General features: G+C 41.8%; 3 protein-coding genes across 6 annotated transcripts; 2 read left to right on the forward strand and 1 right to left on the reverse strand.

Annotated features, from left to right (window-relative positions):
- The first annotated feature begins 504 nt into the window (after nucleotides 1-504).
- LOC111847021 (adhesion G-protein coupled receptor G1-like) lies at nucleotides 505-10660 on the forward strand. Of its 2 annotated transcripts, XM_023817847.2 has the most exons (13): nucleotides 505-739; nucleotides 1539-1596; nucleotides 1765-1788; nucleotides 3018-3126; nucleotides 3579-3695; nucleotides 3919-4032; nucleotides 5390-5444; nucleotides 5544-5635; nucleotides 5953-6068; nucleotides 7488-7777; nucleotides 8502-8604; nucleotides 9516-9796; nucleotides 10142-10660. In XM_023817847.2, exons 1-13 carry the CDS (start codon nucleotides 670-672, stop codon nucleotides 10249-10251), a joined length of 1539 nt encoding a protein of 512 aa, XP_023673615.2. In that variant the 5' UTR covers nucleotides 505-669; the 3' UTR covers nucleotides 10252-10660. The 2 variants fall into 2 exon arrangements, with proteins under 2 accessions (XP_023673615.2, XP_023673622.2); XM_023817854.2 differs by lacking the exon at nucleotides 1765-1788 and having other exon boundaries at nucleotides 506-739.
- zpd (zona pellucida glycoprotein d) lies at nucleotides 10325-15973 on the reverse strand. 3 transcript variants are annotated; one of them, XM_023817885.2, is made up of 9 exons: nucleotides 15728-15973; nucleotides 15538-15586; nucleotides 15355-15398; nucleotides 15035-15243; nucleotides 14033-14190; nucleotides 13437-13679; nucleotides 11002-11182; nucleotides 10811-10913; nucleotides 10325-10483 (listed from the first exon to the last, which is right to left on the reverse strand). In XM_023817885.2, exons 4-9 carry the CDS (start codon nucleotides 15224-15226, stop codon nucleotides 10362-10364), a joined length of 999 nt encoding a protein of 332 aa, XP_023673653.2. In that variant the 5' UTR covers nucleotides 15227-15243; nucleotides 15355-15398; nucleotides 15538-15586; nucleotides 15728-15973; the 3' UTR covers nucleotides 10325-10361. The 3 variants fall into 3 exon arrangements, with proteins under 3 accessions (XP_023673653.2, XP_023673645.2, XP_023673636.2); XM_023817877.2 differs by having other exon boundaries at nucleotides 14033-14187; nucleotides 15355-15462; nucleotides 15728-15971; XM_023817868.2 differs by having other exon boundaries at nucleotides 15355-15462; nucleotides 15728-15971.
- A 46-nt stretch (nucleotides 15974-16019) lies between these two features.
- On the forward strand, nucleotides 16020-22403 carry slc7a6os (solute carrier family 7 member 6 opposite strand). The gene is made up of 5 exons (XM_023817900.2): nucleotides 16020-16288; nucleotides 19032-19373; nucleotides 20336-20542; nucleotides 21167-21302; nucleotides 21536-22403. Exons 1-5 carry the CDS (start codon nucleotides 16097-16099, stop codon nucleotides 21643-21645), a joined length of 987 nt encoding a protein of 328 aa, XP_023673668.1. The 5' UTR covers nucleotides 16020-16096; the 3' UTR covers nucleotides 21646-22403.
- The last annotated feature ends 152 nt before the right edge of the window (nucleotides 22404-22555 follow it).

Raw genomic sequence — 22555 nt, forward strand, 5'->3', positions numbered from 1 at the left:
CGAAAGAGGGACATGTGGAGCGGCATTTTCGGACTGTTCATAAAAAACTACGACATTAAATTCTCTCCGAAAAGCGAGCTGAGAAAGAGAAAGGTGAAGGAACTAAAACCCCAGTTCAATTAAAAACACTGTTTTATCACAAATAATAATAATAATAATAATAATCATAATCATAATAATAAATAATACTCAATATTTTATACATAAATATATGTTTTGCATTTTTATAGTAGGTAGATCATTTTGACTTTATATTTATAAGTAGCTCGCAAGCTGAAAAAGTGTGGGCACTCCGATGTAGACAGTACAAGTGAAAAATGTTTTCACCACCTGATACAAACGATGACAGAAGCATGTTGTTTTTCAGAAATTATGCTATAGATTCAGATAGGGGTGTACTGGGTTTTGGGGGAATAAATTTTGCTAAGGTAGGGAGGTGGTCCCAGTCTGGGGGGAAAAAAAAACTCAAAATACAAAAAAAACATCAACCCGGAGGTTCTCTATGTGGTTTCAGAAAGACGAAACTTCCTCTAATAGACGCTCACTGCGGTGCTTGACAGGAACAGACGGAACAGCATTTACCATACAAAGCTGAAAGAAACAAGAGTCGCGCTTTCAGGCAGATTTAAAGGCACATCTGCGACAAACGGAGAGCTTGGGATTATTTAGATGGAACAGCACCTCCGCTTAATCCTCCTCCTCCTCTTCCTCTTCAGTAGCATCATTTACACACTGCCAGGTAAGTAAGCAAGTAAGGCTTATGATATTTCTTAACATTTCATCTGTTCATGGTGCTACAAATGACTAGGCATCACTAAAAGGAAACAAAATGTTTCCAGTAAAAGATTATCGTTACAGCTAGAGGTTTGGGAAACGTCGATTTTAGGATTTATATTTATACTCAAACGAAAGTTAGTCTTTCCCATGGTGTCACGTTCATCTTGACAATTGTTTTACATGCTGTGTGTCAAAATTCTTGCTGTTGTCTCAGTCTTGGTGGTGGGTGTTATTGATTCCCCTGCCAAACTTTTAGGCCTTAGGTAAGGCATTGTTTCACCTCTGTTTTGTATAATAATACAGTTCCCTGTTTTAAAAAAAGAAGTATCTTTTGAATTAAGCCCACAAATAACTGCAGACCTTCAAATTCATTAAATATTTATATATTTGCAGTGACAAGTCTAAATGTTTGGGCTTATTGGGTAATGCTGGAATTAGGTACCAAAAGAGAAGCAAAAGATTAAAGGGGAATTGAAACGGTGAACCTTGGTGGGGACCCTCTTGAGAGCAGTCTTGAGAGCTGCTAGCAGTAGTTGGTCACACGACTGGTCAGCAGGTTGGCTTAACTGTTTGTGGCCTCAACAGAACTGTTTATGGCCTTTGCAAACAAGCCAGTAAACAAATAAGATGTTAACAATTAGTAAAATAAGCAGACAAATAAGGACGAGGTGACCTTTTGTGTAAATGTACATCTCTGTAAGACCCCTGAAGGAAGAAGCACCATTAAAACTCTATTTGTACTCTTTATCTTATGTTTTCAGAGCCATGTAATAATGTCATGCCTTACTGTGAAGCCAATAAAACTCTTCCCTGGATGAGGTAAACCATATGAAAAATACTATAATTCTACATTTTGCTTGAGAATTAAATGATTAGCACTAAAGACGTTCTTTTTCAGTCACTTAAATGGACAGGACTTATTGGCTATTTTCTTTTAAAGCAGAATCTTTGCTTACATAGTTTTCAGTTGATATATTTATGTCATAGGAAAGGATGCAGGAACAGCTTCAGGTATGTTTCCCAAAAGCATAGTTGCTAACAACTGAATGGTTCTAGCTACAGTATGTGAGCTACTAATGGGAGCTATCGGGAAATGCAGCCCCCAGTAAAGTACTTTGCTCCAAGAATCAGGATTATAACTGAAACGTAAATCTGCACCTTGTAGCAGGTTCAGCCTATTCATATCCTCGCCTGTACTGTATGTTCTGTTACTAACAACTGCTTCGGGATGGCCTTCCGTAAACCAATCGGCCGCAGCTGCCCCGTAACAAACAAACTGACCTGTTAGTATGACCAACCGCATTGTTGCCATGAGAATAGGTGACTCTCATCTTTTCTCCCATTACAGGCTACGGCAAACAAAGCTACACATGTAACTTTATAAAAAAAAAAAAAACAAAGGAAAAAAAAGTAAATACAGATGGTCCCCGAGTTACAATGATCCGACTTAAGATTTTTCGATCTTACGATGCTGATTCCTATACGCAAAAAATTGCAAATCTTTTTAGGATTTGCGAGCAGGCATCGCTGGCAGACAAGCGTAGCAGCGTATGACGTACGGTGTTAGAGCGCATATTTTTTTTCTGTGTTTTAAGTGTAATAAGTATGCAGAAGTTGGACAGAATCTTAGTGAGTAACAATACGATACACATTCAATGAATGTATGCACGATACATAGCTATTTCATTTTAGGGTTATCACCACCGTTAAAGTTTTTATGGCACATAGGATTATTACTGAGCAAACTTTATTAAATTGCGTTACCAAAATGTATAACTCCCCTTTTACTCCACTTTACATTTAAAGTGAAATACAATATGCTCGATTTACAATATTTTCAAATTATGATGGGGTTATCGGAATGCATCTCTATCGTAATTCGGGGACTACCTGTACATTTACAATAAACTACTGTTATTGTACATTAATAGGACTAACACAAGCCACATTTTCACACATAACTTCACAATAAGCGTGGCTCAGTGGGCTAAGTCTGTGTGCCTGTAATCACAAGGTTGTGGACAGGTTGCTCTACAAAGAGCAAGTTGAGGGAGGTGTAAAAAAGAATTTCCCCACGGGGACAATAAAGGATCGATTATTATTAAACTTAGCATGTAGAAATAGTATTTTCATATGACCAGTATTGCACCCCTGGGGAAAATTGCCTATGACCATAACAGCTGGTTGGGTGGTGGGGCCTCTCACTCCAAACGCAACTTAACAGCGATGCCCATTTACAGATGCTATGAGGAATACATAGCAACCTGCACCATTGGGAGAGGCAGGACTTTCCCGAGAATTCGGGGGATTCTGGACGCTTACATTCGGGACTTCGACTCAGCTGAAGAGGCAAGAACGACTCACCTTAGATAAGGCTTTACCACTTCCTATTATACTCAATCATAAATTCTTTATCTCACTCATAAATGGGAAAAAATAGACAACAGGTAATTTGGTAAATGGCTTAATTTCTAATTACTGTAACACATGGGTTAGCTCATTTTCCCATTAAATTATTGAGATACCTTTGTTAAATTAATGCAGCCTGCAATATACATAGACAGGCAGTCTGTAGTCATTGTGGAAACACATTCTGCGATAGCCTGCACATCCAAGCACTGCTTCAGAATTCGTCTGGATATTGGAGGACCAGTGCAACATTTGAGTTTTCATTTATTTTATATAGGCCTACCTGTATTATTTTCTGCATACTTGCTGCCTGTCCTTGTAAATGACGCAAACCCATGCATCACCTGTTAGGCCATTTTGAAAAATCTCCCTTTGTTTTTTTTGTTTCCCAGGTGACAAAAGACACCATAGGAGGACACAGTATTCACGTCCCTAGCAGAGTTATGAATCGCAGCTGGACTCCCGGAAAGCGTGTGGCCGTGATGCTCTTCAACAGCACCCTGTTTGAGGTCAGCACAGATTTCCTGTCTGGTTCAATAGGTGATGCATGCACACAATGCACAGCATTTTTCCAGCTGAGGTATTGTCAGGCAGGCAGACAGACGTATGCATGCATGCATGTATGTACGTGCGCATGTATGTATATAATTGTACATCACGCACAAAAGCTTACAGCTAGTTCTATTACGTGCAGAAAAGACAAAACACTTTCTGAATTCTCTCTGGGTTCAGGGAGTCAATGACAGCGAGTTCCTGGGAAACCATGTGATCAGTGTAAAGGTCGGCCACACCTCTCTTCACAACCTTCCTGAGCCTGTGACTCTCACCTTCAAGCATGACCAGAAGGCAAGTACCTGCGCCTGGAGCTATCCTGCTTGTTATGTGTGTGTGTGTGTGTATGTATGTATGTATATATATATATATATATATATATATATGCAGGGATTGCCATAACCAGTATGCAAGTATGCATTCACCTTTACAAGCGATACATGCGTCAATCGATTGTTGTATCAGTATGAATGCGTACAATTTTTTTTGTGCTTTTGCATCAATTTGACAAGAAATTATCGTGCATTTTAACTTTTATATGCTAATTCGTACATCATTTGCGGTATAGAGGTTAAAATGCACGATAATTTCTTGTCATATCTGCGCAAATGCGTGTAAAATACGTACGCATTCACACTTTTGCAACAATTGATTGCCGCACGTATCGCTTTTAAAGGTGAATGCATACTGGTTATGTCAATCCCTGTATGTATGTAATATGTATATATAAACATGTGTGTACTCAAAGCCACATGCCACAACCCAAACACTATTAATGAAACAGCATTTCCCAAATAAAATACAAATACAAGGTTTCACAATGTTTCCTTCCCTGTTTGCAAGTCTACAACTATAACTATTCAGTATAGACATTTTCATTATTGCAAACAGAAGTCTCAAAATAAAGACAAAAACAAACTAGCAAATGCAACAGGGTTCCAACACTAGGCCTATATCTGCGTTGCATGGGTTCACTGAAGCAGCATCGACTTTGCTCTTAAAACAGAAGGTGAATGTTTATGAACAACAACAAAAAAAATCTAATCTAAATCTACAAACTATTTGGCCTATTGCTCTAAAATCAGAAGCCTGACAACCACTTAAAGTCTGGAAAGACCCTGATTTTAAGTGCTTACTCTTCAATAAAATAAAACAAGTACAAATTAGAATATCTTACGAAGGTCTCACATTGTGTACAACTAGGAAGGCATATTATTGGTTTCTAATACAAACATTAAAGAGCCATAATTGTAATGCACAATAAAAGTATATCAATATAAAGGGTATTGTGTTATCCTATATCTCATTACGAAAATATATCAATATACTGTAAAAATCCAATATACTGTCTGTATTGGTATTGGGGGAATTCAGTTTAGTTTACAGTAATTTGTTCCTTTTTCCTCTCTTCTCACTTTACTCTTTACAATATGACTGTGTCTGTGACTCACTTTTCTCATGGTGTCTCACTGCTGGTCTAATGTCATATCAGTTGACTTTGGATGTGATATTCGCAGTGAGGTCTGTATATTAGTTCACAGTCTACATCTAGAAGTTTTTTAAACGTTCACAATCAGTGCGACGATGTGCTCGTGTTTTTTCCCAGGCAGATTTCCTGGCTTGTTACCGGTTTTGTTTACGTGTCTTTCAGGATTTGCTTGGATCCTGTAAGTTTTGGGAAGAAGCAAAGGGAACAGATAATGCAGGTTTAGATTCCCACATCTCTCCACCCTCTACTGCATAAACACCTTCTAATTCAGATAAAGCTGACATGCGAGTTGCTGATATCACCGTATTTCCCGCAGGACGCTGGAGCACAAGGGGATGTTCGACTAATCGAACGGACGGGGAATTTATATGCAGCTGTGACCATCTTAGTTTCTTTGCAGTACTAGTCGTGAGTAGATACTACAAAATGGCTATGATTTGGAGTTGCATACAAAACACAAAAATAATGCTAGATTTATGTTATTTGGACAATAAAATGTCCCTTTGTTGTTGTCTAACAGATGCTACATGAAGTATTCCTTAATTATTTGCCCAGTTCTAAATTCTTTAATTGGTTACAAGGTAGAAGTTTCATTTTTGAGGTCTGATCCTCACCACTTAAGTTGGATGGCTTCTTGAACTCTTAAACTTCTAGTTGCTTGCATCATGATGTTATCTGCAGTGAGAAAGTCATAATGCTTCCTGTTTCCCATCCATCTTGATCAGAACACTGGAAATATCAGCGATGCTCACGCACGCTCCCTCAGCTACATCACTTACCTTGGGTGCGGACTTTCCATACTTTGCACCTCCATCGCTATCATCATGTATATATGTATGAGGTGAGCCTTTTTTCTACAAAGTTCTAGGGCCATTCTTATCAAAATTCCCACCAATTTTGTTATCTAACCGAACGCAGCATGCGCTGCGCTACGCTCTGAAACCCATTATTTCTTATGGCTTGCGCTGTGTATCAGTAGTGCCGCTCGGCGAGCATCTGCATGGACCGCAGCTGAGATTTGACCACTGTGGGCTGTGACGCATTGTCGCACGACCGATACAAACAAGGCACCGAACTGGGTCCAGAAATCGAAGTGGAAGACAAACTTATATAGTTCTCAGTCGTGATGCAAACTTATATATGCATCGTCGTGTCTGACAGCGAGCTGGGGCAACAACGAAATGACAGGAGAGAGTTCTGAAAACCACGCCTACTCTCTTGCACGGAACCCTGTGACGAGCGCAGCGGATGCCGCGTTCGGTCGGAAAGCCCTTTAATTCACTGCTGAACGTTCACATCTGGAATAAGTGTTGCTTAATAAATATGTACTGTGAAATTAGGTCAATTTCTAACACCTTGTTATCTTCTAACACAGCGGTCACTAACAGGCGGACCGCGGTCCGGGTCCGGACCCAGAAGCTGTCCCATACCGACCCGGACCGACAGCCAAAACATTTAGTTATTATTTCAAAACTGACGGGGCGCTTTTATTTTAACCGGCGCAGCGTTTGTAGTCTTTTCGGTAGTGGTTTAGCAGTAGAACCTGAAATCGTAAAGCTGAAAAGTTTTGAAATACAATATGTATTATATAACACGTTGGATAAATAGACGTAGTTTATTGTTGATTTTATGTTCGTTGAAGTTTCTGCATTTTAACATATGTATAAAGTAATGTTACCTGTTATATAAATAAACTCATGTGAAACAAAAAATGTACGTTTTCAGGGTTGCCAAATCTCAAGCATCTGGCGTGACACGCTTTCAGACTCATGCTGGAAATCTTACGGCAAATCTATATTATTCCATTATAAAACCTAAAATTAGCTACGTCAAATGTGTATTTACACGGTTAAATACAAAAGCAGACTATTTACAAAGGTAAGAACTGTTATATGTGTGCAGACATCTCGAATTGACCATCTCACTTCAGTCAGCTGGCCGAAGTTCTATGTCACGTGACAATAAATAATGTCAAAGCGTTTTTGAATTGTACTGAATTAATTTGATTTGACAGTCAGGTACTGATTACGTACAACGTTGATGCAACTAATAGGCTACTTAAATATATATCACACTATTAAATAGTTAGACATTATGATCTTCTGGACCTTTGCTTCAAGATTTTTTCTCTAACTGGACCTCTTTAAATTTTAGTTGAATACCCCTGTTCTAACACATTATCTTGGTCATTGTTGTGTCACTTGAAAATATTGAATTGAATGATATGTTGTTTTTTTTTGGGGGGGGGGGACATCATCAGGAGATCTCCTTCTAAGGCAGGGAGGGAGGAGCACTCGATGGGGCTGCACCTCCATCTGATGGGGGCGCTGCTCCTGCTGCACAGCTGCTTCCTGCTGAGTGCATGGCAAGCAGAGCGTGACAAGGAGGACACCAGAGCCTGCTTGGCCCTGGGCCTGCTGCTCCACTGGGCCCTTCTCGCCACGTTTACCTGGATGGGCCTCGAGAGCTTCCACCTTTACCTGCTGCTGGTCCGTGTGTTCAACATCTACATCAGGAAATACCTGCTGAAGCTCTCCTTTGTGGGCTGGGGTGTGTGTGTACTTATCAGTTAACGTTACAGTCGCAGGCTGTTACATCGTTACGTTTAGTAGCTTGTTGCCATTTTTCATGTGCACACCCAGGTATTACTACATGTGTCACTTTGGGGGCCCTGCTCCCCCCTTCCTCCCCTCAGTTGTTTCAAAGACTAAATAAATAGCTACAGTCGGAAGATATTAGCCGTTTAGCAGAACATGCTGCTTTTGCATCTTCTAAATAACAAAGGCATTTATTTAATATTTACTGCAGTACCTGTTCGTGGCTAAGCTTGGGGGGCCCATGCAAATGCATGGCATGAGTGGCTCTTTAACATAATTTCCTTTGTTTGATGAAGAGGAAGCCACTACTTGGTTAGAATAGTTTTGGTCCCTAAATAGGTAGTTGTGCAAAATATAGAACTCAAAACTAAGTAACCTTTCTGTCTCATGTCTTGTTAGAGCGCTTGGAGTGACATGCTAAGCATTCTGCACCAGTGTTTCCCAATCCAGTCCTCAGCGACGCAGTCGGTCCATGTTTTTGCTTCCTCTGAACTCCCTGCCAGAGTCCACATTTTTGCTCTCTATGGGAGCTGGGAGGGAGCAAGAATGTGGACTGTCTAGGGTTCTCCAAGGACTGGACTGGGAAACACTGTTCTAAACCCTAACAGCACAAAAACCAAACATCAACCTCTTCGTACTCTTTGTGTTTATTCCTTGTATGTGTTTGCGTCCTCCAGGTGTGCCCACCATTACAGTGGCTATCTGTGCCCTTATCCAACCTTACGGCCAACACAGGTTCCAGTCAGAGGATAACACCCACACCAGGACATACACAAAGATGTGAGTGGCTTTTGTTTCTTAAGCCTTAAGTCTAAATTAACATTTACCTTTTCCCAGTCAGCCACATGTTGATTCATCCTGAATAAATCCAAAGAGCGAATTGGGTAAGAAAAAGAATCTGGGACCAAACCTTTTATCTTCTAAGCACCGTTCCTTAGCCACAATGTCACATAGCTTAACACCATAGAAATTGACCTATGACCCTTTGAATAAGAAGCACCCCCTGGATAGTCATTGAAGAGTGAGCGATACTTCTCGCGCTCATGAAATTGAAAACTTTACATACAGCAGAGGAAGTGTTCGTTGGCAAAGCTATGCAAACAACATTTGCAGGATGCAAACATTTATGTACAAAAGTACAATTAGGAAAACAGAGTCAATGAGCAACTCAAGGGTAAAAGACCCAATGGTGAAATGAGCCAACCGTGGGATTTGAACTAGCAACCTTCTGATCAGCAGGTTAGGATCCTGTACCGCTAAGTCACACACTGTTCCAAAAGTAACATGATGCTACTGGTAGTAGAGTCAAAACCCATTAGTCTAATTGCATGTGCAATTACATCTTAGTAAAAGAGAAACAAATGTATCATAGCTAGATCCCCAATACACCAAAGTGCACTTGTCGCAGTCTGATGATCAAATGGGGGCTTGAAGTAATTGCTCAAGGGTTGCTTGTTGCTGGTAAGCTGCTTAAGTGATGATTTGTTCTGGTTTTCAATAGCCTAGGAGCCTTCAGAAGAGAACCTTTGGAACTGACCAAACCACAGTTAAGATGTGGAAGTGAATCGTTTTCAAAAATTGTTACAGAAGTATTGTGTAACAGTGTGGTTGCTGCATAAGCAGCCTTTGCAGTCACGACCATTGCTTCCATGCTTCTTCACGGGCTCTTCACCTTCCCGTTTCCTGTCCAGATGCTGGATCAGAGACACAACAGTGAGGCTTGTCACCGTCACCGCCTACCTGAGCCTGGTCTTCCTCGTCGGTGCTGCCATGTTGGGCATCGTCGTGATAAAACTACGCCGCAAAGAGCACAGAGGCACCGCGGCTCAGAAGCGGCACATCGGCAGGAACTGCCTGACACTGCTGTGTCTCAGCTGCATCCTGGGAGTTCCCTGGGGCCTGGCTTTCACCACCTATGGCCCCCTGACCCTGGTTGGCCTCTACTTCTTCACCATAGCAAATGCCTTTCAGGGTGAGAGTCTTCTATTACTTATCAGTAGAATCCATTGCATAATAAAATCTAGGAGTCCCCAGGGCCGAGCTGAGAAACACCACGCTAGATTGAAGCCCAGCTACCTGTGTTGAACCTGTAATCCTTTTACTGCTATTTCCAGGCCGAGGATCTTGGCCAAAGATGTAGTCAGTTTCAAATGATCCCTGAACCCAAAATCTTGGTTACTGAAAGATTATTGCCTTAAACCCATATGCTACACCTGTCCCCAGAGTTTCTTGTGGGGGAATAGTCTATGCCTTGTCATTCATGCAAAACAGGACAAGAGTTTAATTTGCATTTTTTTTTTTTTTTAACTTTTTGCAGGAGTCTATCTCTTCTTGTGGTTTCTCTCTCTCACCTATAAATCACACGCCAGCTCCACAGGAACAAACCAGTCCACACGCAAGACTGATATCAGCTTAGGTCAACTGTAAATTAAGCTGCGCTGACCCCAGGTTTACATTAAGGGGGAAAATGTAGTTAAACCCTTCACAGCTTCATGCATGATCATTGTAAAAATGGTTTATTTGAGGGGGTACTATATTTAAAGATTTGATAAGCGAGACAGTCGTCTGTTGCCTGCACGAGCAACAGCCATGAGGATGAGAATAAAAATACCCAGAACCCAGATTCCACCAATGGAAAGTCCCAGGATCAGCAACACATCTACAAAAGAAAGCAATTGGTCAGACACCCCGGCCTTCCAGCCAATCCTGAGCATAATGGCACAAAAAAAGGACAGTCAAACGATCCTGCTCTGCTTTGCATGAAGATTTGAATAAACCTAGTTAAGCAGAAACTATTCTTTTAAAATACTTTGAATAAAATAATTTTGCAATGAAACCTTTGTGCAGAGACTCTGTTCAGGGTCTACAGACAAATTGTTTGCTTGTCCTAGGTTCAGCTGATCTGCTTGTCAAGTACAACACTTACAAGACCTGTAGGAATCAGAACTGATGACAGAATGAAGACATACTTTGCCATGAGCCTTACTTGAGTGCCTATCTGGTGCTTTGAACCTGATTGGTCCATACGACAGTAATCCCTGTTTGGGATCCCCTGTAGATACTTCCCGCTTAGTTATCAGTTTACAGTCCTGCAGAGAGGGCAACATGAATGATGGTTGGTGGCAGAGGCGGGCACGATGGCATGTCACTGAGCACAACAGCACTGTCATCACTCACCGGTAGGCAGGACTCATCTCCCAAAGAGCACAGCTGGATAGTGCAGTGAAGGTAGAACTCATGTGGCAGTGTCGTAAAGCGAAACACGTCGAAACTGTAGCGAACCACAGAGCCGTTGCCGTTGACACCGTCGTGCTCCGCAGTCCATCCATGGAACTTCACAGTTTCATCTTTCACACACCTGAAGGGTAGACAGAGGAGCATCATGGGAGCTCCTAAAGGGGAGGTGGCAACAGCCACACACAAAATGTGGCTGCAATTCACCACACCATCAGCCAGAACTCCAGGGCATTGAGTTCAACTTCTAGAAAAGGACTAGGAACAAGAGGCGGCCATTCGGCCCATAAACTCAGAACTCAACTAATAGCTCAGAGTTGTTAAAATCTTATCTAGCTCTGATTTAAAGGAACCCATGGTTTTAGCTTGCAATACACTAACAGGAAGACCATTCCTTACTCTAACCACACGCTGTGTAAAGAAGTGCTTTCTCAGATACAGTTTAAAATGTTCTCCCGCCAATTTCCACCTATGGCCACAAGTTACTGTATTTGAACTAATATTGAAGTAACTATTTGGTTGAACAGCATCCAGATGTCAGCAAATATCCCTCATCTCTTTTAAAAACTATAGGTAAGGTGCCATCAGGGCCCTGAGATTTATTTATTTTGAGCTTAGCTAGGCTTAGTACTGTACCACATCAACCTCAGTGATACATATATTGGTCATAGACCATGCTAGATTAGGAATAAGCATTGGCATGTTATTCATGGTCTCTACAGTGAATACCCGTACAAAACAATCATTAAACATTATATCAATTTAGTTTTCGATTATAAGACCTATTTCCTGAAGATTAGTGATTTCAGCTTTTAGAGCTCTTACTCAACTTTTAATGTTATCCTTCGCTTCCAATGCAATCTTCCTTTCAACATTCCTCTAAATCTCTAATATTTAACAACCTGTACACTTTGATACTCCTGCTTTGTTCCGACATTAGTTATTTTCCATTTGTGAACAGAGCCCTTTTCCTCCTGACTTTATTCTTAATTTCAGTCATAAACCATCATGGTTGCAGTTTCCTAGATTTAGTTTTGCTGGAAACAGGTATGAAGTCCTCTTGCACTTGCAATAATGTGCTTATAAAAATGCCTCTTCAACCATTTTGTTATTTAATTCCATCCAGCTTAGTTTCTAGTTTCAGTCTCACACCATTAGCCTTCCTAACATTATATATTTTTGTTTTGGACTTTGGTCTTCAGACACTAAAAATTAACCTCAAATTTAACCATGTTATGATCACTACTGTCAAGTGGTTCTAAAACCTCTAATTTTCCAATCCTCTCCTGGTTATTAGAGAAAACAAGATCTAGAATGGCTTCTTCCCAGGTAGGGGTTCTAAACTGAGTAAAAAAAAAAAAATCAACCCTGCACCAATTCCACTATCTCAAGTTCATTTACATTATTGTCACTGATCGATGTATAACATTCCGTTTTCCTGTGTACCTACATTAGGTGCTCTTTAACACCAACAATTAGCGCATTTGAATTTTTAGCATCTAGTCTTACCCATACAGCTTCTGTACTTTTATTTTTATCAGTGAGCTCCGGCCCTTGTCTGCAAGCTGTCTTTTACGTATACTGCAACACCACTTCCCTTCTTGCCTATCCGGTCTCTACGGAACAACATGTAACCATCCATATTATATTCTTCTCCATCATTGTCACTCAGCCATGTTTCTGTTATTCCTATAATGTTGTAAGAGTCTGATGAAATAAAAGCCTCTAACTCATGAATTTTGTTCTAATACTTCTAGCGTTTAAGTACAGATAGAGAAGGGTAGGCCTTTTACACTGCCCACTTTCACTACTTGGGGCTTTCTGTCCCCCCACCTATAGTCTTTACTAACCTCCCTGGCCCCCCTCCCAGTCTCTAGTTTAAACACTCAACTACTCTACACATATGCCTCCCCAATACACTGGTTCCCCTCCAGTTCAGATGTGACCCATCCAGCTTGAACAGGTCCCACCTGTTCCAGAAGGTCTTCCAGTGCCCCATAAACCTAAACCCCTCTTTCCTACACCACCCTTTAAGCCACGCGCTTAATCTCCTTATCTCAGCTAACTTAGCCTGGCTAGCACGTGGCACGGAAAGTACCCCATGCACATTCTGCTTCTAAGTTTATCTATGACTTCTATTAATTCTTCCTACAGAACAGCCCTCCTACCCTTGGCCTATGTCGTTGGTGCCAACATGCACCATGGCCACTCGATCCACCCCAGCTGGGGCCAAAAGCCTGTGCACACAATCCACAGTATTTGTACAAGGTATATGAAGTGCAAATTAGCAAAAAAAATTGTACGAGAACACCAATTGTGCAAACTAATTTAAAAATTGAGATAGCAGACAAGCAGGAGGTAGCTAGCTCGAGACTTACCCATTAAGCAGCAGAGTGTGAGAAAGACCATCAGTATCGTTGGGCATCGCTGACTGCGTAGACCAGCACTCATTCACTCGCAAATGGAAATAGTCTTCAGGTTCAACCACGCGGGCCTCAACGTAGGCCTTCTCCTTGAGTTGCAGCTGGGGGGACGTGTCAAAGGCCTCCATGTAGGTCCCATCCTTGAAAAGGCTCATCACGATGGTGGCCTCCATCTCATTCACCCGCATCACGGTCTCACTGGGCAGCACACGGGTGGAAACAGGTACAGGGAGAACATGCAAGCTCCACACAAACGGCGTCAAGGCTGCCTCAGTATCTCCTAAATGAAGAATGCATTTAATATTTAGTGTGGTAACCATTTGTGGCCAACAGGGGGATCCCAAACTTCAAGGGCCCCATGCAAATTCATGATTTGATTGGTGGTGAAAATACTGCTGCTGAGGATGGAACAACGAATGTCCAGCCGGCCAAGCAGAACAGTCTACATACGCAAGTAGCACGTGTAACACTACAAAACTCATTTGCTGCTAAAAATCAGTGGGGGGGGGGGGGGGGGGTTGTTGGGCGGCGGCATGAAGCACACAACTTACCTGGAAATGGGAACAATGGGAAAAGGGAGACTAAGAGTGCGGATGTAGGGGTACACACACTTGTACTCTATTTTAATAAGGGGATCACGGATTATGTTGCCTTTCACCACTGGATCAGACTGCAGCGTTTGGGAGTATGCGATATGGGTGAAATTCTTCTGGGGGGGAAAGCAGACGAAGATTAAGGGATATCAAATGAAGAATGCCTAAACAGTTAATCAAGTGTCAAATTGGCAGATGAAGCCAATACACTTTTTTTTTTAAATACAATACATGATCCACGAGATGCACTCTTTACATTGGTGTCAGTCTGATGGGTTATAATAAATATAATTAGCAGCTCATTAAAATTAACAATATTACTATTTTAACACGCCAGACATTCATATCACCATGACAGGCAGTTAAATTGTTGCAGACTCAGTTGCGGTTCTCTGCACCCCAACAGAAGATGCTGCTCGTATAAAGATCTAACCACTGTTGACTTCTAAAATACAAACGAAGCGTTGGTGATTCACATCTGGCATGACGTGCTTTCTGACTCTCACAGGAAATCTCAGCAAATCTATATTGTTCCATTATAAACCTAAAACTATCTACATCAAAAGTGTTTGGATAGTTTGCAAACCCTACAGACTATTTACAAGGTAATAAAACGGTTACATACATGTAAATGAATGTGCAGACTTGCGTTTAATTGAAAGCCTCAAGCCATGCAGTCAACTGTCCAAAGTTGGCAACCCGGCCTGAAACAACTTAAAATTTTGAGATTCAAATATATACTGTAGTTATGTCACGGCTGACCAATCCTATAGGCAGCAGTCTAGGGCACCACTGTAAGTTTAACTTTGCTTTGGACAGGGGGCTACTGCGGTGACTCTGCCTAGGGCGCCACAACAGAAAGGAGCGGTACTGATTCGGGTAATTGCAAAAAAAATAGTAACTTTCTAAAACTTTGTAAAACGCTTCTAAACATCGGATCCATCATCGCGGCACCCTCACCTCCAGCGCTTTCCCACCGCAGTAAAGGTATCGGTCTTTTGTGGTTCTCGCCATATAATAGGAAACGCCAGCGACAGTCTCTTGTTGGGCACGGCAGGACTTATTTCCAAGGTGGAGGTCCTCCAATTTAATATTGTAATACTTGAAAAAGTCCTCAACCACCATGATTGTGATGTAGTCTTTCCCGCACATGACGTTAATTGTTGCAACTTGAAGGGGGGAAACTAGACGTTACAATACTGCATGATATTTCTCATTTATTCTGAAGAGTGATTTTCAATGCAAAGCTTACTGTCTCGAAGTAGGCTACTATACTGTACCTTCGTCACAGAGGTCCCCATAATATCCGACCGCGCACTTGCATCTGCGTTTGTCAGGAGCAAACAAACACTTTGTCGAATCTGTGCAATGAGTAACGTCGCATAATCCTAAAAAGAAGATATTTTACATACGCAGGGCATAAAATAAAACATTCCCGTAAACTACTAGGATTAAAGACTTACCAAACGCGTTCTCTAGAAACAAAGGCGCTAGTAAAAATGTCAAATACACCTACAAGACAAGGAAATACAGAATAAGAGTATTTTAATAGAATATTTTTCTTTCCAGTCATGCGGCGCATTCGTATTTATAAGATTAATATATAATTGCCCACAAAACCAAAAATTAAACAAATTACTGCGAGGCCCACACCTTCGAAATTCTAAGAGTCATCGCAGTAGTTTAATTGTCACTTTTTAATAAACGTTCACCCTCAAAGCAGCAAAACTAGATTAGGCCTATATGCCTTTTCAAAACCTTCTTGCGTATTATTGTTTCAGATAACAAACTAGAGTACGAAACGCTAAGGGAGATAGCGAGCACCTTCTTTATTGTTATATAGGTTAAACCAGAAAATTAATTAACATGCATTATAACACCTGTCATGGTTAAAATGACGCTGCCTTAGTTAATTACTCACGGGATGAACCATTCTAATGGATAATATCGGGTGACTAACTGACTAACGCCTCCTAGTGGCTGCCGTGTGAATCACAGGCCGTAAACAGAAGCAGAGAGACCATGAATCCGAGTTCGACCATTCTTCGTGTTAAAAGAAAACGGGGGACGGATGCAGCGGACGCGCTGTTGCTGGCATGTAAGCGGATTCGGCCTGAGACCGCAGCACAGTCAGCCGCGGAATCTATTCCAGAACCTGCAGAGGGGGAAATAGAGAACTCGGTCTTCAAGCTGGTGGCCACCGTGTCCTCGCAGGTACAGGCCGCCTTGAAGCCTCGGCGTTGCGTGAGCGGATAGGCGGATGATGTGCGCGTCTAGCCCTTTTGCGAAATACGAATGTTTCGATGCGTTAGACTGACTAGCCACTGGGTTATCTGGAAGTAAGTCACATTATTTTTAAGGGGCTGCATTTTAAGATGACATATGTGTAACATTTAGGTTACAATCTCGGTATAAGTAGTTTTAAAGTACTGATAATTAACCGGTCTCCTAGTGCCGTATGACACTCTGCCCTGTGTGTAAAGCTTAACTGTTTGTTCAGTTTTTAAGCAACAAAACAACTCATTTTCGGAAATGCGCTCTAGCTGCTTTATAATGGCTATGCCATGGTCTGTGTGTATGGGTGAGTAACTGGCTTTGTAGAAACTCTTCCTAAATGGGCCGCGGACTCTAATGTATTTCCAGCCATTCCAGTCTGATTCATAATTAAAGTAACTTTTTAGATGTCGAACCAGTTGTGTTGCATTATAACCGCGAAAATTGCCATTTTCAGACTGGACATAATAAACTACAAAATCAGGTGTGTGTCTCACAGTCAGGCGATGCTTTTCATCCCTGTGCAGGAATCTTGTATATATATTTATTATTTCAATATATTATTTATGGTCCAAGATCTGTTTATTTTAAAATCGATGTTGCATGACGTGACGCACTTTCTGGTTAAATTGCGACTGAAACAAACTTGATCGCCTGATTATTTGCGGTAACTTTAACCTCCAGTCGTTTCCAGGAAAAGCTTGTGTGGTTCTCGTTTCAGACTGAGGCTGTATATAAAGCGATTAGATGTGATTAGATTAGATTCCAATTTATTGTCATCAGGGGTGGACGTACCGTAAGGCTCTAAAAATAGCTCAAATAGCCAGAGCCGATTTTATGGACACTGGCAAGAAAACTCCATGAGCCCTCCAACTCGCCCTCCCCCAATATGGCAAAACTTATTACCATCATTGTCTTGAAGTCTTTATCGATTATATCAACAAAAAAATTTATAAACGCATATTATACCCACTAGAATGTGCAAATAAAACAGATTTGTCCATGCAAAGTACTATGAAATCGGCCGCCCTCAGGGGCCACCTTCCAGAATGGGGCCCCAGGCAATTGTCTGTCCTGTTGCTACGCCTCTGCAAATGGCTCACTTAGGGGGGCCCCTACTCATGTCAGCTTAGGACCCCCAGAGAAGTTAGTCTGCCCCTGGTTGTCATTGTGCTGAGTACAGAGCCAGTGAAATGCAAGCAGTTCCTGTTTTGGAGCTCAAGGGGTGCAGAATCTCCAGGGGAACCTCAAGGGGCATGGGCCAGGGAGGTGCCTAGAACTCCGGTTCTCTCAACCAGGTCATCTTTGTGTCTGTCTGCTTAATGTTCATTTCAAATTCAACTGCTTGAAGCTTTCACCCTGATTTTTAAATGGTTACAGGCTATTGATTTACCTAGAATTTTCAATCAATACAATTTCAACTGCAATGGCACAATTAGAAGACGAGATTCTTACGTCTTGTAAAACATTTCTTTCAACATCAACACAATAAAGCACACCCTGTACATGGTCTGGGACAATGGTGGAAACAATACTAGGTGGTGGAAATTAAGGCTGCCGCTAACGATTATTTTTCGGTAGATTAATCTATCGACTATTGATTGGTCGAATAATCTCAATGATTAATTACCCTCCGGAAAATCAACTTGACTGTTTCATTTAAGCTAATTTTAACGACAACAAACTGTATGCCATTGCAAGGCATAATGTGCGTGGGCTTTTTGTCACTATAGGAACATATTTTCACCCATAAGCAGATTAGTAGTATGCCTAAAAGTATTAATGAGATGTGTATTGTGATGCCCAAAAGATTGTAATCTGTATAAATTTGGCTTTTCCTCATGCTTAATAGATTAAGTTAGCGGAGCACGCCACTTGCGACACAAGTGATGAGCACTGAAGTCACGAAGAAAGGGACAGATTAGCAGCCACGACATCTTTTAAAGGAGGAGATATTGTGGTTAAACAGTGTAAAAAGATGTTGGTGGTGTGACGGTACTTTCTGCAAATCAAAGTTGTCATTTTTATTTCAGTTCATACATTACTTTCTTTTATTCAGTTTCCGGTTTCCTTTCAGTTTTAGTTTACGATAACGACACTGATCCCAACAAGCCCAATGCGCATGAAAGCACACACTGGCACCATCAGTCAACGTGGAATAAGGGCTGATTTTAGTGTAAACATTTTATAGTTATATAAACACGTATTCAATGGAGATTCTAATGTAGCAGGGATACAACTTTACGGCTTTAATAATGAGTCATACTGCCAGGAAGTATGACTAGATGTGACGGTACAAATGCAGACTATAAATATACATTGTGTAAAAACGAAGTCTGTCTAAATAAACAATAGATTACCCTGAATAACATCAGTGGTTGAAGTCTGGGTATAAACAGCATGGACCGTGGTCTTTGCTATACTGGGCCTTTAAGGGTGTAGTTTAAACAGCGATTCACGTATACATCTACTATGTCATTTCTTTGCCTGCTTTTCTATCCTGATTTAATTGCATGTAATTTCATTATGATATTACATAATTTTATTATTTTCAAGGCTTGCTTTGTTTTTTTATTTTATTTCATTATTTAATGTTTATTTTAGTTTTAGTCAATATTTTCCATCCAGGGTGGGACACTGACTGATATCACGGTTGGTCTGTCCGTCCTTCCTTCCTGCACAGGATGCTCCGGTCCAGACCCACGTCCGAGCGGCCTTGTCCCGCCCCCGCATGGCTCACGCCCTGCGCCCCTCTGCCGGCAGCGCCCACAGGATAGCCGGGGACCTCCGCAGCATTAAGTGGAGCACCCGGCGGGAGGAACGCTACCGCATCCTGTCCAGCCATAGGGCTGGTCTGGCTCCCCTCGAAGCCCCCTCTGAAAGGGAGAGTGATGAGAGGAGGGCAGAAGAGGCTGGCCAGCAGGAGGCAGCAGAGCGACGGGAGGATGGCTCCGCCCACTGGCTCCTGAGAGAGATACAAGTGTTTGACATTGTGCACGAGGAGGGTGAAAAGCCCAGTGTCCAGGTAGTTTTTTCGACATTTTTTCAGAATTGCACATTCGGGATGACTCTGCATGTGTTTGTATTTACCACATTGTGGGGACTAAATGGCCGTGTTTGACTTAAGGGTGTCAATGCTGGGGTTATGCCTGTAGAAATTGAGTCCCCACAATGATAGGGATATATGCACTGTGTGTGTACACATGTATGTGCCCTGTGATGGACTGGCATCCCATCGAGGGTGTACCCTGGCCTATTCTGCCTGAGACCGACTCCAGGCCCCACTAAGACCCTGACCAGGATAAGGGGTATAAAGATGCATGTTCCGGAGGTGTGGGTCTCCTCGCACTGCGCCCAGTCCCCAGCACACTGAACGTCTTGTGAGCCAGTTGTTCCCAAAAGAACAGCTCAGCCAAAGCTGGCTCTTTATGCTGCCCGGATGGAAATCCTCTCCTAGAAAACATATGAACCCATTTGAAAGTATTACCCCCTGCAGCAGGGGCTCTGAATGGAAACCCGAATGTCCTGTTCAAGGGAGAGTAGCCCCTGTATGTGTTTAAATGCAGTCATAAAGGCAGGTGTGTGATAGACATCACGTAGTCATTATGCAGTCTGTGCATCATGTTTTCTCTTGACCTTTCCATTTCTTACTATGTGAGGAAGTAAGACATGATGATTAGGTGATCTGTAGTTTTTCTGTTTTTGTTTTTTGGTGATGAGCGCAGCTTTTTTTAAATCTCATGCTCTGGATTCTATGGTCATGTTTAAGTCACCCCCCCCCCCAACCCAAGGAAATCAATGATAGAACATGCTACCTTTATAATCTGCCCCCATTCAAAGGTTTTCAAAGCCTCCCTTAAAACAAATCTAGTGGATTTCCGCCTAGCAGGTGATTCTGCTAAAGTAATTACTGTTCTCTTAGATCTGTGCAGAAATGATGTTGGTTAATAGATCAGCATCTCATACTCTACTTTTATTCTTTTTCAGACTGTAACCTCTGACTCTGAAGACATACTGTGCAACTCCATAAAGATGATCCGGGAGAAGCTGAGCGTGTCGGGGGATGGTGTGGGCGCTGGGCACCGTGAGAAGGATGATGACTACGTCTATGACCTCTACTACCAGGAGGATGCATCTCTTGGGTGGATCCAAGACATCCTCTCTGTGAAACCATACCTGGAGGAGCGTGAGCTGGTGAGGCATCTCTGCTTTGACACCAGATAGCGTGAACTTTGAATTTGCGCCATTTTAAATTTACACGTGGGGGGATTTTCATTTATATGGTGAATGTATAACTGGAATGACTTTAGAATAGTGATGTTTGAGATCTGGTACCCAGAATGGGGAAACTGGAAAAGCTATAAAGGTTTGGCTTTTCCTGCCATTTGTCCACATGCTGTGATGTGGTTCCTGGTGAGTTTGACTTCCATGTTACCATGACAGGATGCAGGAAGCCTTCTCATTTGTAGTCAGTGTATTCAGGAGTCATCTCTCTATCTCTCTATATCTATATCTATCTCTATCTATCTATATCTATCTCTATCTCTCTATCTCTAGCTATCTCTCTCTATCTATATCTCTCTATCTCTCTCTATCTCTCTCTATCTCTATCTATCTATATCTATCTATATCTCTCTCTCTCTATCTCTCTATCTATCTATATCTCTCTCTATCTCTCTATCTATATTTTTTTCCTTCTACTTCTGATGGAAAATGTCTGGGAATCTAAAGACAATTTTCTCCTACATGTTGGTTCCACCTGGGAGAGGCTGAAGTGTTGTACTGGTGTTTCACATGGATGCATTGATCTGGTTTTAGGTGCCAGAGGAAGACCCCAGGGAAGAAGAAATCTATGAGGATGAGGATGATGAGAATGAAGAAGGGAACTGGAGGAACGATTATCCAGATGAGGAGGGCAGTGAGGACAACAGTGACTTGGAGGAGCGCTATACGGGTTAATATCTTTAGCAGAACTATCATTTGTGTGGATTGTATGAGTCAACTGCAGTTGACTAGCTCTGCTGACGTCTTTGGCTGTTCTCTAGAAACATGTGGTGTGTAGAGTAAGTCTAACTCCAAGCTCTATATGAAATTACAAGAAGTATGGTTGTGATACTTAAGTAGTGCAACAAAGCCAGCTTTTATCTGGTGGATATTGCATCACTAACCTTGTGCACTCTGTGGCAGGGTGTGACTATGACGAGGGCTTCGGCCGGCGGTCCTGGCAGAGATACCGACGAGAGGTCCTCCAAGAGTTTGAGGACTATGAGGAAGAAGAATATTTGGATTCAGACTGAAACATCAGGCCTTTTGAGAGTCTCTTCCTACTCTTGTTTGTAAGGTTGTTTGCTGTGTGTAGCTGGAATGTCCACTGAATAAGTGAGAGTGTGTATCTTGTGCTTTGTTGGAACTTTGTAAATATGTTGATAGGCTTTTCTTTCTATTAAAGTTTAATGTCAAGACTGTTGGACTCATTAAAAGAAAAAAGAAAAAAAAACAAATTCCATGATATATTTTATAATTAACTTAGTATCCTAGATAAGGGTTACTTTTCTCTTCCCCTGTGATCCGTAGCCTCAGACGACTTGCTGTACATGTTCTGTCCTTGCGAAATAATTTGGGACAGAAGTGCTACAGGTTGGTCTGACTCTGCCAAGAGTATTAGCTTAGAAATAGGCCTGGAGATGAGCATATTACATGCAAATGTGTACTCACTCGCCGCTTGTACTGGTTTTTTGAAAACTACAGGAACGAGGACCTTCCTACAGGAATAGGTGTATCATGGGTACTCTGATCTTGCGGCTGCTTGTTCACATACCCATGTGTGAGCAGGGGCCTGTTTCACAAAACTTAGCCTTGCTTAGCCGGATCACTTGTCAGATTTAGGGTAGTCTGAGCTACATTTCAGTGGATGAATGTGTAGTCCATTTAGCCAGACTACCTTAAAGCGAATAAGCTATCCAGCTAAGCAAGAAGTCCTGCTTCGTAAAATACCCCCCAAGAGTGTGAAAAAGCTGGAAAGTAATGGAAATAAAATTCTCGATTTTGACAACTATAGTGTCTTGCTGTCCATTAGATTTGTAGCTGTGCTGCTGGTCTCTTAACAAGGCAGTTTCTGAACAGTTTAATTTCTTATCTCCTGTGTCACTATTACATTTTATGGCTTTATCACTAGTGGGGTGGCCATAATTCTTCCCCAAGACCTAG

The sequence above is a fragment of the Paramormyrops kingsleyae genome, chromosome 11, assembly GCF_048594095.1.
Source record: "Paramormyrops kingsleyae isolate MSU_618 chromosome 11, PKINGS_0.4, whole genome shotgun sequence".
NCBI lineage: Eukaryota > Metazoa > Chordata > Actinopteri > Osteoglossiformes > Mormyridae > Paramormyrops > Paramormyrops kingsleyae.

Excerpts from the sequence above, each read along its gene's own strand:
- LOC111847021 (XM_023817847.2), top strand. The coding sequence starts at position 670 with ATGGAACAGCACCTCCGCTTAATCCTCCTCCTCCTCTTCCTCTTCAGT. Across the intron at positions 1,789-3,017 it reads GGATGCAGGAACAGCTTCAG|ATGCTATGAGGAATACATAG; the intron begins GTATGTTTCCCA and ends GCCCATTTACAG. Across the intron at positions 5,636-5,952 it reads GTTTCTTTGCAGTACTAGTC|AACACTGGAAATATCAGCGA; the intron begins GTGAGTAGATAC and ends CATCTTGATCAG.
- zpd (XM_023817868.2), bottom strand. The coding sequence starts at position 15,748 with ATGACTCTTAGAATTTCGAAG. Across the intron at positions 15,587-15,727 it reads TGACTCTTAGAATTTCGAAG|GTGTATTTGACATTTTTACT; the intron begins GTGTGGGCCTCG and ends CTTGTCTTGTAG. Across the intron at positions 11,183-13,436 it reads CACACTCTGCTGCTTAATGG|GTGTGTGAAAGATGAAACTG; the intron begins GTAAGTCTCGAG and ends TCTACCCTTCAG.
- slc7a6os (XM_023817900.2), top strand. The coding sequence starts at position 16,097 with ATGAATCCGAGTTCGACCATTCTTCGTGTTAAAAGAAAACGGGGGACG. Across the intron at positions 16,289-19,031 it reads TGGCCACCGTGTCCTCGCAG|GATGCTCCGGTCCAGACCCA; the intron begins GTACAGGCCGCC and ends CTTCCTGCACAG. Across the intron at positions 20,543-21,166 it reads ACCTGGAGGAGCGTGAGCTG|GTGCCAGAGGAAGACCCCAG; the intron begins GTGAGGCATCTC and ends ATCTGGTTTTAG.